The sequence below is a fragment of the Monocercomonoides exilis genome (genome assembly GCF_001643675.1).
Source record: "Monocercomonoides exilis strain PA203 chromosome Unknown scaffold28-1221067, whole genome shotgun sequence".
Lineage (NCBI taxonomy): Eukaryota > Preaxostyla > Oxymonadida > Polymastigidae > Monocercomonoides > Monocercomonoides exilis.
The window spans coordinates 340,691-356,905 of NW_027150573.1; the positions used below are offsets into that span (position 1 = coordinate 340,691).

At 38.2% G+C, this 16,215-nt stretch overlaps 4 protein-coding genes across 4 annotated transcripts; 3 read left to right on the plus strand and 1 right to left on the minus strand.

The window, feature by feature from the left end:
- Positions 1 to 76: 76 nt before the first annotated feature.
- On the plus strand, positions 77 to 3,821 carry MONOS_4998 (RINT1-like protein; the record flags this gene model as incomplete). The annotated part of the gene is made up of 8 exons (XM_067875111.1): positions 77 to 195; positions 247 to 1,126; positions 1,235 to 2,530; positions 2,653 to 2,924; positions 3,061 to 3,118; positions 3,200 to 3,314; positions 3,398 to 3,530; positions 3,594 to 3,821. 8 exons carry the CDS (start codon positions 77 to 79, stop codon positions 3,679 to 3,681), a joined length of 2,961 nt encoding a protein of 986 aa, XP_067725622.1. The 3' UTR covers positions 3,682 to 3,821.
- MONOS_4997 (putative condensin-2 complex subunit g2) lies at positions 3,813 to 6,751 on the plus strand. Its single transcript, XM_067875110.1, has one exon. The coding sequence runs from the start codon at positions 3,853 to 3,855 to the stop codon at positions 6,661 to 6,663; it is 2,811 nt and encodes a 936-aa protein (XP_067725623.1). The 5' UTR covers positions 3,813 to 3,852; the 3' UTR covers positions 6,664 to 6,751.
- Positions 6,752 to 6,770: 19 nt separating this feature from the next.
- MONOS_4996 (putative U4/U6.U5 tri-snRNP-associated protein 1) lies at positions 6,771 to 9,725 on the plus strand (the record flags this gene model as incomplete). The annotated part of the gene is made up of 3 exons (XM_067875109.1): positions 6,771 to 6,979; positions 7,076 to 7,284; positions 7,340 to 9,725. The coding sequence occupies 3 exons, from the start codon at positions 6,771 to 6,773 to the stop codon at positions 9,352 to 9,354; spliced, it is 2,433 nt and encodes an 810-aa protein (XP_067725624.1). The 3' UTR covers positions 9,355 to 9,725.
- A 1,304-nt stretch (positions 9,726 to 11,029) lies between these two features.
- Positions 11,030 to 16,184, minus strand: MONOS_4995 (uncharacterized protein; the record flags this gene model as incomplete). The annotated part of the gene is made up of 4 exons (XM_067875108.1): positions 11,030 to 11,427; positions 11,521 to 12,002; positions 12,065 to 16,065; positions 16,129 to 16,184. 4 exons carry the CDS (start codon positions 16,182 to 16,184, stop codon positions 11,293 to 11,295), a joined length of 4,674 nt encoding a protein of 1,557 aa, XP_067725625.1. The 3' UTR covers positions 11,030 to 11,292.
- Between the last annotated feature and the right edge of the window lie 31 nt (positions 16,185 to 16,215).

Genomic DNA, 16,215 nt, shown 5'->3' on the forward strand with positions numbered 1-16,215 from the left:
GATTTTAAGCGAGAATATTGAAAAATTGACAAATTCAGAAAAACTTGCTGATAAAATTCAGTCGGTGAACTTATTGATGCAACTATATCAAAAAAGTATTGCGGACGAAAATAGTAATACTTGTGTTGAATTGACAAATTTATTAAAAAATCAACTCTCGGTTCTTGGTCCAAAAGTGAAAAAAGCAATTGAAAAGTTTGAATTTCTTCAATTGGAAATTTTATTTCTTAAAAATTATCGTGATAGTGAATTTCGAATGATTTTAAAGAAATGTGGATATCCAAACAGAGCAATCACACAATCTGTCCAACCTATTGACCGTGAATCAATTTCAATTCAGCTGTCTTCTCAAAATTCGCAAAATACTGCTTCTTCAGATGAAAATACTGATAAAAATAGTTCACTTCATTCCACTTTAGATACACATTCTGAAATAAAATCACCTGCAAATGCTCAAAATTCAAATACGTCTACCGAAAACTCATTTGCTTCTCAAACTTCAGATTCATCAGATAAAAGCAGTGACAATCAAGCACAAAGTTCAAGCTCGGATTCGTCTTCAGCATCTGAATTGATTTCAAAAAGTCAAGAGCCAAAAATAGAAAGAGCAAATCTTATGCTAAACAGCATTAGAGTTTTATCGCTTCTGCTGTTAGAGCTGCAGATGCTTATCAATCAAAATTCTTCACCCAAGCAAGGGTCAGAAAGAAAAGATTCAGAAAAAAGCAGCGAAGTCGAGTTTTCTCCGCTATCTGCACCATTTCTGACTGAAGATGTGCCACTTCCTGTAGCTTTGCTCTGTGAACCGATGATTGACCGTCTTGTATTCCACTTTTTCAGCGAGGAAGAGAAAAACCAGCTGACGTTGTTCCACAGCAAGAAGTCTGAGGAAGCATCTACTACGCAGACCGACTCTGAGGAAAAAGAGGAGGCGCTAGCATTCACTTCGCAGAGAGACAAGCCAGAGCTGATTCTGACGTATGCCGCCAACATGCTGAAGAAGCACCGCTCCTTCTTTGTGGGAGAGGTGACAGAGATTCTGCGGGAAGACAAGGAAAAGAGAGGGAAAAGAAGCAATCCAAAGGAAGGGCATGTTGGACCGTTTGATAATAATGTGGATGCTTGGGTTTGTGGAATATGATTGTTGAATATTTGCTTTTATCATATGCTTCTTTTTTGATTTGATGGATGGCTGATTCATTTTTTATTTGTTGTTGTTATTAAAATTTCACAGACGATGTGCGTGCATTTTGTGATTAAGCCCATTTGCTTCAAATTAAAAGAGGATCTTGCATCGATCTTATTCCATTCACGTCTTGATTATCGACTCACAAAGCATTCTTCTCTTTCTGCCTCTTCCTCTTCCTCCTCTTCTTCTTCTACTTCCCCCATTCAAAAGACCCTTCCTCCTCCTGCTTATTCAAAAGAATCTGTCAAAGCTGATCTTTTTGATTCCAATGTGAAGCTGGAGTCAGTCATCGATGCCTCGCTTTATGTTCATTCATTCACTTCGCTTCCAAACGATGACTCCTTCGAGCCTTCTTCCTCTTCCTCTTCCTCTTCCTCAAAATCCTCTTCGTCCAATTCTTCCCCATCGATCTCAGTGAGCGAGGCTGCATCTGTCCTCCAGCACACATTCAACGAGATGATCCAGTTTGAGAAGCAGCTGCACGAACTCCTCCACATCCAATCTGATTCCATCGCTCCTTCATATCTTTCGTCTTCTGAGGCATCTTCTGCACAATCAGAATCACAAACAGAATCACAAGCAGATTCAGACTCAAATTCATTGAATGACATATCTGTGCTCCGCATTCTCTCTTCCTCTGCCCCGCTGTTCTCGCTGTGGGTGCGGATGGAGAAGCAGGCGCTGTTCGACCGCGAAGAAGAGATCTTCGGCGACATTCAGATGTTCAGCCCAGCCTTCGACTTCTCCCTTGACCCGTATCACGTGCCGCGCTTTGCGTACTTCTTCCACCTCCTCCTCGTCGGCTGCATCGACCACATCCGAATCCTGCCTTCGTCTGCTGCGATGGGCGTGTACTATGCCTCTGTGATCGGCCCCGTCTGCAAGCGCGTCGGGAAGCGGATGGAGATGCTGCTGAAAGAGATGCGTGCCAGCGACCCGTCCTTCGCGCGGCTGTCGCCAGAGACCCCGCTGAGCCGGCTGGCTGTGCTGGGTGCTGTCCCGCAGGCGGCTGGGTACCCCTCCGCACACACGACGCAGACTGCACTCCACGACACAGCCTCGCTCCTCTCTGAACCTGTCCTGAAGAAGCTCCATTCCTCGGCTTCTGCAGCTTTTGCAGAGGAATCGTCATCGTCATCGTCTTCTTCTTCTTTGTTGTCTTCGAATGATCTGTCGCAGCTGAATATGAGGCTGCTGCCTTCTTTTCAGGCATCGAAGCCACTTCTTGCTTCCACTCCTCATTCGTTCGACAATCCACTCAACATTTCACGAAACAATGTGCTTCTTGTTAATGCTTTGGAATTGATCATAACTCTTCTGAAAAAGGAGGATTCTGAACCAGTTTGTGATTTTATTAGTATTTTTTTGTTTTTTTTGTTTGAATTTTTGGCTTTGTTATTTGTATTGAATCGAATTTTCTTTCATGTTTTTTTTCAACATTTTCCTAAAAATAATACCAAAAGATTCTTATTGGACTAAACGAATTCCTCAAAGTGCACCCGTCATTCACACCATCTGCCCCATCTCACAAGCCAACAGCGTCTCTTCTGTATGCGTCCGAGCTCTCGCTAACACCTTCATCGACACACAGCACTCAGAACACAGGCGAAGCAGAAGGGATCTTCAGCAACGAAGAAGTTCTGTTTGAGCGGCTGAAGAAGACGGCGGTGAATACGCTGGCTGATATCGTCCTCAGTGGATTTGACAAGGCGTCGGAGCCTTACAGAAAACAGAAGTTTGGAAATTATATTCGTTGAATCTTATTTGGAAATTACGTTTTTTCTTTTCTTTTTCTATTTTTGTTTCTTTCTCTCTTTCTCTTCCTCCTTTCGTTTTTTTTATTTTCCTTTTTATTTGTTGAATTATTGCAGTGCTATATTCACAGGAGCCGATTTGCCTGAGTCAGATTTTGATGATGTCACACCAGAAGTATTAACTTTCTAATCATTCACATAAAAATTCATTTTTTTTCCCCTCTATTTTCATTTTTATCATCTTTCATTTTCAAAGTTTGCTATTCCTTTGGTTTCTCTGCAGCGAACAATTAGAGTCATCATTCAATTTTTATCTCCATCACTTATCACCACATTCTGGACATCGCTCGCAAAGAAGATCGATTCTTTCAGTTTGCCTCAGTTAAAACTCCCACTTTTCATTGTATTTTGGTGATTTTTGGTGATATATTTCTCCAATGTTATTATTTCGTAGTGGTTTCCTTCATCACAACTCAACAAAACTTGGAAATGTCTTCCACAGGCATCAGACAGTTCATATCTGACTGCGAATATTTGGCCGATGCTTTCGATGAATTCTCATCCAATCCTGTAAATTTCTTCCCCCAGTTTGTATAATTCGAATCATTCTGCCTTTTGTATTTTTAACAATACGTTTTTTTATTTTTTAGACTAAGGTCCTTGTTGAATCGTCTTGTTGCAGATCCAAAATCTCTTGAAACAATTAGAAGCGAAGCAAAGCCTCAACACGAAACATAAATTTTAGTAATCTTCTTCTTATCTGTTATCTTTTCTATTTTATTGTGTAAATGTTGTGATTTTTTTAAATTTATTTGATGTTTGTTATAGTTTTGTTGTCTAATTGTTTTTTCAATAAAAAAGAATGGGCATTTTTCAAATTATTTATCATTTTCTTCTGGTTGTTTCCAGATGGATATTTCAATACAAAACCTTGTTGCAAAATCTTTACAAGAAAATGCAAAACAAGCAGATATTATTCGGCTATACGAAAAAAGAAATGAATTAACAGAAATTGATTTATTTCATCCAAATTCCGAGAGCCTTCGTTTTCTGTTGCTTCGAACATTCACTGTTCCAAACATTGTGAGCTCAAAACAAGGAAGACAATTTTGTGCATTTCTATTTTCTCTTGGCGAACAATTGATTGAAGAAATACACGAGTTGATTAAGGAATTGCTAATTGGAGAAGAAACAGCTATATTGGCACGAAATTACGGTAAAATATATTACGCTGCATGGAAAAATTCTGAAGGAATGAATCGTCACGTGATAGAAACAACATGTATTCAGTCTTTGGCTCGTTGCTCTATTGTAATAAAAGACACACAACTTTTGACCAGCATTCGTTTGGTTCTTGACGCATTTCATAAGCACAAAGCAATTGATGATGTAGGTGAAATGTTAAATCGATTGTATTCTCCGTTTATTTGGAGACATTTAAACTCGGCAAATCCACAAGTCCGATTAAGAGCAGCATTTACACTTTTTGTTGCGTTTCCATTATGTGATCCAAATGGAGATGCAAAAGAGAAAAGTGAGCAAATGGATCAAAATGTTACAGCCATATGCTCTCTGTTTGGAGATCCATGCGTTGGAGTGCGATGCCTTGTTGCAGAGAGAACTGGACATATTCTGGGCACCTTTTGGGAATCATTGGGATCGGAATACAACAGAAAATTATTGTCTGGTTTGGCAAAACTTTCATTAGATGGATCATCGTCTGCTGTTCGGTGTGCTGCACTTCGGGGACTTCAACGTGTCGCTTCAGAAGAAGAAAGATCACATATTGCATTTCGTGATATTTTGAGATCGACAGCTGGAGCTCTGCTATTTGATAAAGCTAAGAATGTTGTAGGAGCTTATGTTGATCTTCTTCTTACGTTGAGAGATTCGTCTCTTATCCGAATTGAAGATACAATTTCTTTACCTCTCATTCTTTCACTGCTTTGTACTCACAGAAATAATCCTCCAATAGCTGCTCGTATAACATCGTTAATTGCTCCAACTTTCCTGCCTGATGCTGTAACTGTTACGCATCCTTCCTCTGCTTCTGCTTCTGCTTCTGCTTCTGCTTCTGCTTCTGCTTCTGCTTCCTCTGAAAAATCATCAAGTGATGATGAATCCGAAGAAAATGCAGAAGAAACAAGTGTTTGTGTACCAAGTGCACAACAATTAATGCGAAGATGTTTTGATTTGCTGCAGCTGAGTCGAGATGGATGTCTTGTTTTCTTTTTGTACGCACCTCACATCGCATCGCTTGCCTCGTGTGCTGTCCTTTTAAAGGCGCTTGCAATTTTGGTGGCAAAGATGGGAAAAGAACTGTTGCCTGCTTGGACAAAGAAAGTGGTAGAAAGTGAAATAAATGAAGTTAAACAGAAAGGGAAAAGCAGAAAATCAACGAAAAAAGACGCTGAGCAAATGTACGAAATCCAAAAGAGAACTTCAAAGAAAATGAAAGGAAAAGAAGATGCGGAAGAAAGTCAAGCAAAAACAAGAAGCTCCGCAAAGAAAGATGAAAAGAAAAGCAAAGGCAAAAAAAGAGGAAAAGATGGAGATATTTTTGACAGATTGTCTCGACGAGTTCACACAAGCAGCCAAATGGAATCAGATACAGATTACGATGACGAAGAAGAGGAAGAAGATGATGATGATGAAAGCGAGAAAGGGAAAAAGTCATTTTTTGAAACTTCCAGAAAATCGTCAAAAAGCAAAGATAAAACCAAAATGACTGAAAAAACTCTTTCTGCTTTGTTTGAATATGACGATGAAGATGATGAACTTGTGAGGTTTGGGTTAGATAGAGAGATGAAAGGGATGATACGATGGATGGTAAAAGACGATGCACTCGCTAAAGCATTGAAGGAAGGGAAAAAACAAAAAGACGATTCTTCAAAAAAGAAAAAGAAAAAGAAAAGAGAGAATTTACCATCAAAACCAAAGAAATCAATCCTTCAGGATGACGACGAAGACGAGGAGGAAGAAGAAGAAGAACTTGATGAAAAACTCAGCAGCCCAATGAACAGCGAAAAAAAAGCTGCTGCAGATGCATCTACTGAAAGGATGGTTCAAGTGGTGAGCATGATTCTTTCATTTGTTACTGTTGGAGTGCTAAACAGAGCAATGCATTTAAAGAAGAAAGAAGAAGCGAATCACATTCTTTCTTTTGTTCAAGAAACATTCAGAAGGGAAAATCTTCTTTCAATTTTCTTACTGATAAGTGGGTTGGAAGGTCGATCTGAAGGTTTGAGGCAGAGTTCTACAGATTCATCGACTCCCTCTTCGATCAATTCAATAATATATGAGTCAATAAGAAGAAAGGACGATCCTCTTTTAAATATTGTTAATCAGAGAACATGCGCACTGTCAACGCTATGTGCTCTAATCAGATGCAATCTATTTTCATTTACGCCTTCAGCCGCTAAAAAAGCGTCAAAAGTGTCATTATCTTCAGCATCTCAATCCTCGAATTCTGATTCGCCTATTTCAATTAAAGTTTCACCTCTCTTTTCATACCTTTCTTCATTTGTATCTCTTATAATTCGATCTGAAGATGAACCCATTTCAACTGCATCCGTAAAGTCTCTGGACAGTCTTTCAATATTTAGTGTGTGCTTTCTTTGCGTATCAAAATGGAAAACAACACATACAGCCACTTCTGCTATCATTAGTGCTCTTTCTTCAGTGGAAGAAGAAGAAAGTGAAATAGATGAAAAAGATTAAATTATTATGATACTCTTTTATTTATTCATTTTTTTTTTAAATATTTTGCTTCAATCAAATTTTTTAAACATGATCAAAATATGTAAAATATATTTATTTGATTTTTCATGAGTGAAACTTCGGATGCATCAGGAGGAGATGTCAGTCTATCTATTGAAGAAACAAATAAACTTCGTATTAGTCTGGGTCTTAAACCGCTTAATGTAAATGAAGATTCACTGAAGCGACGAGAAGAAGAAAAACGAAGAATTAAGGAAGAGCAAGAAAAGGAACAAGAAATCATTCGTGAAGAAGAAGAAGCAGAACGTAAACTTCAGTATATAACATATTTTATGACAATAAAATAATTATTTTTTTTGATTTTTTGTATTTATTATTTCTTTCCATATTTTCTATATTCATTTTTTTTCAGAGAGAAAACTCATAAAAGCAATCAAAAACTTGTTGAAAAAGGATCAAAAATTGCAGAAGAGTACGCTCATGATGAAGAGTCAATATCTTCTTGGGCAAGCACTTTCATTGAACGATCAAAAGCTCTTGAGATCGAAGAAAAGAAAAAGCAGGAGATGGAAGCTAAAAAACGAATTAAATCAAAAAAGGAAGAAGCATTACAACAAGCAGGTATTTGAGACATTCTTGTTAGATTTATAAATTTATGTTTTGTTTTATTAATTAGCTGTTCTTCATGGTACAAAAGTTCTTCATTCTTTGCAATCATTTGAAGAAGGAAAGGATGTAATATTGACTTTAAAAGATACATCAGTTTTAGGCGATGAAGAAGATGCATGGGAAAGTACATTACTTGTTGAGGAAGAAAAAACAAAACATCGATTAAAAATGGAGAAAAAAATAGCATCCAGAAAGATGAGAAATCCATTTGACGATATTGAAGAAGACGAACTATTTCCAGAAATGAATGGAGATGATAGACTATTAACGCGATATGATGATGATGAAGTGTTCAAACGGCAAAAGGAGAAAAATTCATTTCGACTCAACCTTTTGGGGAATAACTCTTCTTCAAGTGCATTTTCTTCTCAATCAACAAAATCTACTTCAAAATCTCAATCATCTGATTTTTCTTCCGAACAAACACCTTCCTTTCTTGGAATTGAGCAGGCGAATGATGTCGATGGTGGGGTGAGGGTCCAGAGAGATTTTTACACGACGGCAGAGATGGATGAGATGTCGATGGGAAGCGGTAAAAGCAGCACATTCAAAAAGAAGAAGAAGAAGAAGAAGAATACTTCTGCTGTGAAATCTTTCAGTATTAGCGATCTAATTGACGATGGAAATGAAACTGAAGCTCAAATGCAACAACCAGCCAGTTTGGATTCCGAAGCAAATGGTGCATCAAAACTTCAAGCGACTGATTTGAATTCAAAAGCAGAAGATTATCTTTCTATTGCTGGAACGGATGAAGCTGACATACGAGAACGAATGCTCAGAGGATCTATTGCGCTCAAGACTGAGCCGTCATTGTTGAAAGCAGATGAATCGGAGCTGTTCTCTGCAGTTCGTCCAAATTTTGAAACTGACCAAAAAACAAACAAAAAAGAAGAGAAAAAAAGTAAAGACAAAAAGAAAGATGTATTCGAGAGTTCTGTTGCTTTCAGTTATGAACCAGATGTTCCATCAGAATCAGATTCTTTATCAGCAAAAAAAGAAGAAGGAGATTTAAAAGTGTTGAAAGACGATATTTATTCATTTAACATATTGTCCAGCTATTCAAATGAAAGATTATCTCAATCCTCTGCAGATCCATCTGCTTCGTCCATTTCCACTGAAGAAGATAATCAGCCTTTGATTGTGTTTTCTGATGCACATGAAATGACTCGATTGATTCGGACGGCTGCTGATAAAGATGAGGCCAGCCTTCCGAGTGTTATTCTGTCTGCAAAAGAAGAAGATGATGAAAGTGTTATGTCTTCTTTGCTTGGAAGCGGAGTCAATGCGAAAAAAGCAAAGCTAAGGAAAAGAACATGGGATGAAACGGAGATGGCTAGAAATGAGGAAGAAGGAAATGAGGAAGAAATACGAGAGAAAAAGAGACGGCTGACTGAAGAAGGAGATAGAGAAGATCAAATGGACAGTGATGCTGAAAATGATGAAAATTCGACAAACGAAGAAAACAAAGCAGAAAAGAATAAAACGGAATCAGAAAAGGATAAAGGAGTGCAGGGCATTATAAACCTTCCTGTGTTTACAATGAGCGCTGCCACTGCTATTCAACAGCTTTCTGCACGAGGACTTCTGAGCACTGCAGTTGTTAATTCAACCAATCCGTTTCTTGTTGGCTCTGGCGATAATCTTGTAACTCCAGTTTCAGCAGGCATTCCTTCCACGTTTGATCTAACAAAGGCTACACCAGAAGACTTTGCAGATATTGATATTACTCATCGTGATGCAAAGGGAAGAGTCCTGGATCAGAAAGAAGCGTGGAAGCAGCATGCAAGAGAATTCCACAACCAACAGCCAAAGCCAAAGAAAGCAGCTAAGCACGAAAGGAAATTGGAAGGACGTGCAATGGTTATAAAAGCGCTGGGAACTGATGGAGCTATGATCTCTTCCGACAGTTTCCTTGCGAAAAAGCAGAAAGAAACTGGAAGTGCCGGAGTTGAATATGATCCTACTGAAATTTACATGGAGAATAGAAGGATGAAAAAGAAGGAAAGAGATAGGAAAAGATGAGGCAATAAAGCATTTCACGCATTTATTTTATTGCATCAACTTGAAAAACATTTCATTTTTTGGATTTAATTTTATAAATAAATTGTGTAATTGAGAATTTAATTTAAAAGCTGCATTATAAAGGATATAGAAACTGTTGCTTGTGTCTAAATTAATTAATGATTAATTAAAGCAAAATTTTTCTATGCAAAGAAAAAAAAATTATTATTTTTCTATATAAACCAAGAAATTTGATTCAATATTTTTTATTAAAGAAAAGAAGCATTATTATATTTATAATTTAAAAAAGACATATTATTGAAGACATATCAATTTGAAAAATAGATACTGTTTTTAAAAAATAAAAAATTGAGCATCAGAGTCAGCAAGCATGTTGATGTTCATTTTTGAGAATATGTTTCACGTGTTTAAAATAGCATCAAATACTTTTCAATTATGATAAACTTATTATTTAAATTTAATTATTTTGAATATTTTTTATTTAAAAAATTTCGATACAAACAGATCATTGGTTAAATGTCAAAAAATGTTTTTTTCATAATATTTTGTCAACTTTCGTAAAAAATAGTACTTAAGACAAACATCGATTTCAATTTTTTGCACGCAAAGATGAAGAAATCGACTTTTTCAAAATATTATCATGTTAATTGAAATTAATGATTTTTTTTGAAATAACATGTTGAATAATTAGTGTTAATGTTGGTGGACACTTTCAACAACTGTGGACAATGAAGTTATCTCAGCAAGTGTTGATTGCAGCATTTCGATTAATATTCTTATTTTCTTTCAGATAAATATCAGCTCTTTATTATTATCACAAACTGCAAACTTTTTTCATTAAAAAATCTTTGTTTTATTCTACAGAAACAAATATTTTTTGTGAATGAAATTTCACTCATTTATTTCATTATGAAAAATATAATTATTTCGTAAATCAGTGGGATAAGAGTTTTTTTTTCTGTGAAACACCAGTGTTAAAATATGTTAATTTCAATATCAGAATATTAATCGAAATGCTGCAATCAACACTTGCTGAGATAACTTCATTGTCCACAGTTGTTGAAAGTGTCCACCAACATTAACACTAATTATTCAACATGTTATTTCAAAAAAAATCATTAATTTCAATTAACATGATAATATTTTGAAAAAGTCGATTTCTTCATCTTTGCGTGCAAAAAATTGAAATCGATGTTTGTCTTAAGTACTATTTTTTACGAAAGTTGACAAAATATTATGAAAAAAACATTTTTTGACATTTAACCAATGATCTGTTTGTATCGAAATTTTTTAAATAAAAAATATTCAAAATAATTAAATTTAAATAATAAGTTTATCATAATTGAAAAGTATTTGATGCTATTTTAAACACGTGAAACATATTCTCAAAAATGAACATCAACATGCTTGCTGACTCTGATGCTCAATTTTTTATTTTTTAAAAACAGTATCTATTTTTCAAATTGATATGTCTTCAATAATATGTCTTTTTTAAATTATAAATATAATAATGCTTCTTTTCTTTAATAAAAAATATTGAATCAAATTTCTTGGTTTATATAGAAAAATAATAATTTTTTTTTCTTTGCATAGAAAAATTTTGCTTTAATTAATCATTAATTAATTTAGACACAAGCAACAGTTTCTATATCCTTTATAATGCAGCTTTTAAATTAAATTCTCAATTACACAATTTATTTATAAAATTAAATCCAAAAAATGAAATGTTTTTCAAGTTGATGCAATAAAATAAATTAAGAATAATCCAATATAACTTTTATACAAATGTAATAATTAGTTTTCTATGCATATTCACATTTGCTTTTAACTTTGCAATATTAACATTAATCACATGAAATCGCAACAAAGATTGACAATATAATTTCAACATTGGTTCTACATGTAGGGATTTTCTCAATCAATTGAATTCTTTTTCTTTCAAGAATATAAATCATCATCTGAATCATCTGATTCCTCAATTTTGGCTTTGCGACTCAACGTCTTTTCGTTCACAACTGATGTAATAAATGAAATGAAGTTAAGCACTTGACCAATTGAATTGTCTTGAGTAAACTTTTTTAGAATACCAAATGCAAGAGTACATATAAAGCAAAAAACAAATTGAATTTTAAACTTTATAATAAAATAATAACAATATTCACATACTGAAAATGGAGTTGCAAGCTGAGTAATAAATTCAAGTTGACGTTCAATTGCTTCTTTGTCCTTTGCGTTGCTGTACTTTTCAGATGACGAATAAGAGCCCATCTTCGTTTTTCGTGCTGCTTGCCTTGCTGAGTCAATGGACTGTTCAAGCGCCGAGTTCAAATCAATCTGATCTCTCGCAATTTGATCGAACTCAGCCTTCATTGCTTCGATAGACGAGTGCTGTTCTTGAATCGTCTGATGCAGCTGCACCAACATCTCCTTGCCTTCTTCTTCATTTGCTCGCAGCTCCTCAAGACGCTCTCTCTGCCTCCCTTCCTGCATCCGAAAGAGGACCAGTGTTTGCTCCAGCGCAGCCACTTTAGCATTTTGCCTTCCGAGCTTCGCTTTGACAGACTGTTGGATTTGTTTCAGCGTTGGCGGCTGGCATTTCAGACGGTAGGATAGTTGCTGTCTCGCTTGAAGGAGACTTAGTCGCATTTCTATTTGAAAGGAGGAAAACAAACAAATTTGAAAAAAAAAAATGCAAAATAAAGAAGCAAACTTGATGCTTGCTGAGTCAGCTGATTTCTCACTTTTTCAGTGTCATCAGCGACAATTGCAGTTGAAGCTTTCACTTTCTGCTTCGCAAACGACTCCTGCTGAACTATTATTGCGCTCAAGGCATTGCTCTGGGTTTCAACTTTATTCAGCCTTTCTTCAGCATTAAACAGCCATTCGTCAAACTCCTTTTGCTCATTCTGCTCAGTTTCCTCTCTTTTTGCTATTTCCTTTTCGAGGCGCGAGCACGCAAGTGCTGCCTGGAGACGAGCATTGTGGATGGACCCAGCAATACGTGAGAGTGAATTCAGCGATCGAACAAGCGCATTTTCGTCTTCTTCTCCCTTCCTCAGTTTTTCATCAAGAACACTTTGTGTGGAGTTTCGGATCTGTTCAATGAGATCGTGCAGAAGAAACGTGGAAGAAGGCGAATTTGAAGGCACATCCGAATTCAAAGAGCGAGTTCCGTAATCTCTGGCTTGAGACGAGTCTGACGAGAAGACAGAACGAGAAGAAGAGCGAAGTGATGAAGAAAGCTTTCTGGAATTAACTGAAGTGCGGGTGTGTGGGCGTGAATGAGTGTGACGTGGGAAGGGCTGCGATGCGACCACATCGCTTTCATTGAATGGATGGCGGGGCGGTTTGGATAAGCGAAATGGAGACAAAAAGACAGACTGTGAAATTGTGGTAGGTTGCTTGATTGAAGCATCAGATTCAGAGTGGATGGGCGTGGCAGTCAAAGGAGCGGACTCAGAATATGTCGCTGCCACAAACTGCAGAGAAGGTGACTGCGATGGGAGAGGCTCAGAAGACGAGCGGAGGGAGGTTTGTGACTGAGAGGGTGAAAGATCAACAGAAGGATGAATGCGGATGAGGTGGGCGTATCTGTCTGGAGCAGATGATGGAACACGATGAGGTGAAGAAGACGATGAAGAAGAAGTGATTTGGGCGTCTGCTATTTCTTGGGGTTGTGACTTTTCTCGGTCAGTTAGTGGCTTTCCCCGATGAGAGAGAGAAGTGGAAGGAGTGGAAAGGGCTGATGAAGTGTGAGGTGATGACGAAACAACAGACGAAGATGGATTGGACAAACTATTTCTTCGCTTTACTAGTTCAGGAGAAGAACGTACAGAAGAGTGCTTTGGAGAGCGTGTGTGCTGAGGAAGGATCTGGTTGTATGCTTCAACTGCTGACAGAACAAGTGCAGGAACAGACGAAGACGAAGAAAGAGCGTCTCCCGAAGGCTGCACATTGGATTGTTGGTATTGATTATCCTGTAGTGATTCTTGTTGATAAGGAGCATTTGCTTCTCCAGAAGCAATGACTGGCTCAGATTTTTTGTGCTGATGATGAGGAGACGCTGCAACAGATGAGGAGCGTTTCAAAGCAGATTGCCCTTGTCTTGGGGGTGATTCTGTATGCGAGCGATGCATTTGCTTTGGCTTCCGCGGTTCAAATTGCTTTTGCTTTTTTGGTTTCTTTTTGAAATCTGATGAAAAGTCCATCACAACGCTGCTGACCGAGCCAGTTTCGCTTGCTGTATTAGGATCGTTACTCTTTTCTCTGATTTGCTGGTTTCTTCCTCTTCGAGAAGGAGATGTGCGCCTCCTCTCAACAGACGGTGGAGAAGATTGCCGCATCGTCTGCTGGGTGGATCTTTGAGGAGACGTTTGTGTCGGAGAATTACTCCGATGCGAGGATGGCGGAGAAACTATCAAAGAAGAAGGCGACGTGGCAGAATCATCGACGTGTTGCAGGACCTGCGGATCATCACTGGGCCTGACTCTTTCATTGAACCTCTCTCGTTCTATTGAAAGCCTAGCAAACGGAGACTTCATCGCAACTTCCTCAGAAGTGTTGTTTGGTATGTCTTCTTCAACATTCACTTCGTCGTCATCTGCTTTTTCTCTTTCAGCTATCAGTTTCTTCCAAACAGATGCATTTTTCATAGCTTCTAACCGTTCTGCCTCTGTTCCAGGTGAGCTTGGAGATGGTGTCTGACTCACTTTCTCCTGCTCTTCATTCGCTTGTCTTTTGTTTTCCTTCTCTTTCTTCTTCTTCTTCTGTAAAGACGGACTTCTTTCAATACTTGCACTTCTTTTCTTCACCCCTTCCACATCACTGTGACGTTGTTGCTGTGTTCTATCCACACTTTGTGTTTGACCTCGCCTTGTTTTAACAGAAGGAGCTCTTTCTCCACGTCTGCCATCAGGATTTATCGCCTTTCCGGCCTGAGGAGACGCATCCTTCTGCTTCTGCTTCGTTTTCTGTGCTTGACCTGCTTTCTTTGCAGCACTCGGCTGTTTTCGTTCGGCTTCTGCAGAAGGCTCTGGTGGTTGTACGAGTGCTCCAAAGAAATCCTCAGGAATTTGAGATGGCGGAGGAGGAACAAAAGTCGGGTCCATGTTTGTCAAGTCAGAAACCCAAGTGAGAGTGTCGATGATCTGCTCCTCTGTTTCTCCTCCAACAACATCCTTCGATTTCTTCGCAGGCTTCGCTTGGATTTCATCTTCTTCTGTGAATGAGCCGTCAGCACTTTCTCTTTCTCCTTCTTCATTTATTGCTTTCTTCTCTGCACTGCCATTGGGGCTTCTCTCTCCATCTGGCAGTGTCTGAGGAGCAAGGGTCACAATCGACAGCAGAGATGCATTAAACAAAGGAGATTTCATCAGCGCTGGCAGCGGAGTTGCTGTGGTTGTCCATGAATGCGCAGAAATGCGTCTGCCTGTGAGACAGCCACACAGCTGAGATAGAATGTTCAGGGACTTCTCAATACTCGCATCTTCTTTTTGTGTTTGTACTGTTTGAGATGGACCAGGCGACGGTGCAGCTGAAGACATAATTGTGTGAGGAGCAAGAATTATCAACTCAAACACAATTGGCTGAGGTGCAACTGCTGCTGTTGATTCAGAAGACGATGCTGATTCGCTTTGTCTGAGGGGATCGCCAGAAAATGATGAGCTTAAAGAAGAACGTGATGTGCTGTCGAGTGAAGTGAAAACAGAAGAGCTGGAAAGAGAGGAGGAGGAGGAAGAAGAAAAAGCAGAATTTCTTCCAGGCGAAGGTGTTCTACTTCGGGAACCTCCGAGCCCTTTCGTCTTCTGCACTGTTGGCGGAAGTGTGGGATCGTATATAATTCTTATGCTGATGTGAGTTCTGAACAGTCCGTTTCGGATGGGCACATTTGAAAGCGCAGATTGGACGAGCGTGTCAAATTGCCCAATTGAAGTGAATTGTTCCTCGCTCAGACCAGCTATTTGTGTGAAGCTTGATGCTGTTGCCGGTTTTGTTGTGCTGCCTTTTGCAGAGGACGCTCTGCCAACTTGAGAAAAATGCAGCTGCACTCCGGTGAAGAGATCAACAAGTCGATCATTCAATATGTGCACTGCTGAGAATCGAAATGTTGGAGGGCCTGTCCTTCCCTGCCTAAGTCGTGTGAATGAAGAAGAAGACCCAGCTCCACGAATCAGACTGGATGCAAAGTAATGAAGTGCTCCATCTGAAATAGAAGAAGGAAGAAGCGGCGAAAGTGATGGAGGAAGTTTATTTGATTCATTTGATGATTCACTCGATGAAAAAGATTGTCGATGAATTTCATCATATGCAGAAAAAGAAAAATTTGACGAAGATGGGGATGCTGACACATTGCTTTTGCTTTTTTCTTCTTTAGAATGAATAGATTTTATTATTTCTTTTCTTCTTGGTGATGCTGCTCTTGGAGAAAAAAGTTCGTTGTAAGTGACAGATGCAGGTGATAATGGAATTGATGATGACGGACTGACTGACCGCGAACGAGACGTCTTTGACGAAGTGCTCGAAGAATAATGAGGCACTGAAGCACTTTTTTCAAGAGACTTCCCGAGGATCCACTTTGAATTTTCTGACGATGGAGAAACAATAATAGACGTTGAAACTCCATTTAAAAATGATTCCAAATGGGACTGTAATATCAGTTGATAAGTTCCTTGAAGATTTCTTGATCTAGGAAAAACCTTACGAAAGGGAAATCTGAAGAATAATTAATTATTAAAAGATTAAATATTGAATAAAATGCCAAAATGATTCTCAAACTTAACAATATGACCAGATTTTATCCTTATTTGTGCATGATTTTGGTCAACGAACATCCAATTTTCTTTGTGATGAGACCGAAAAGGT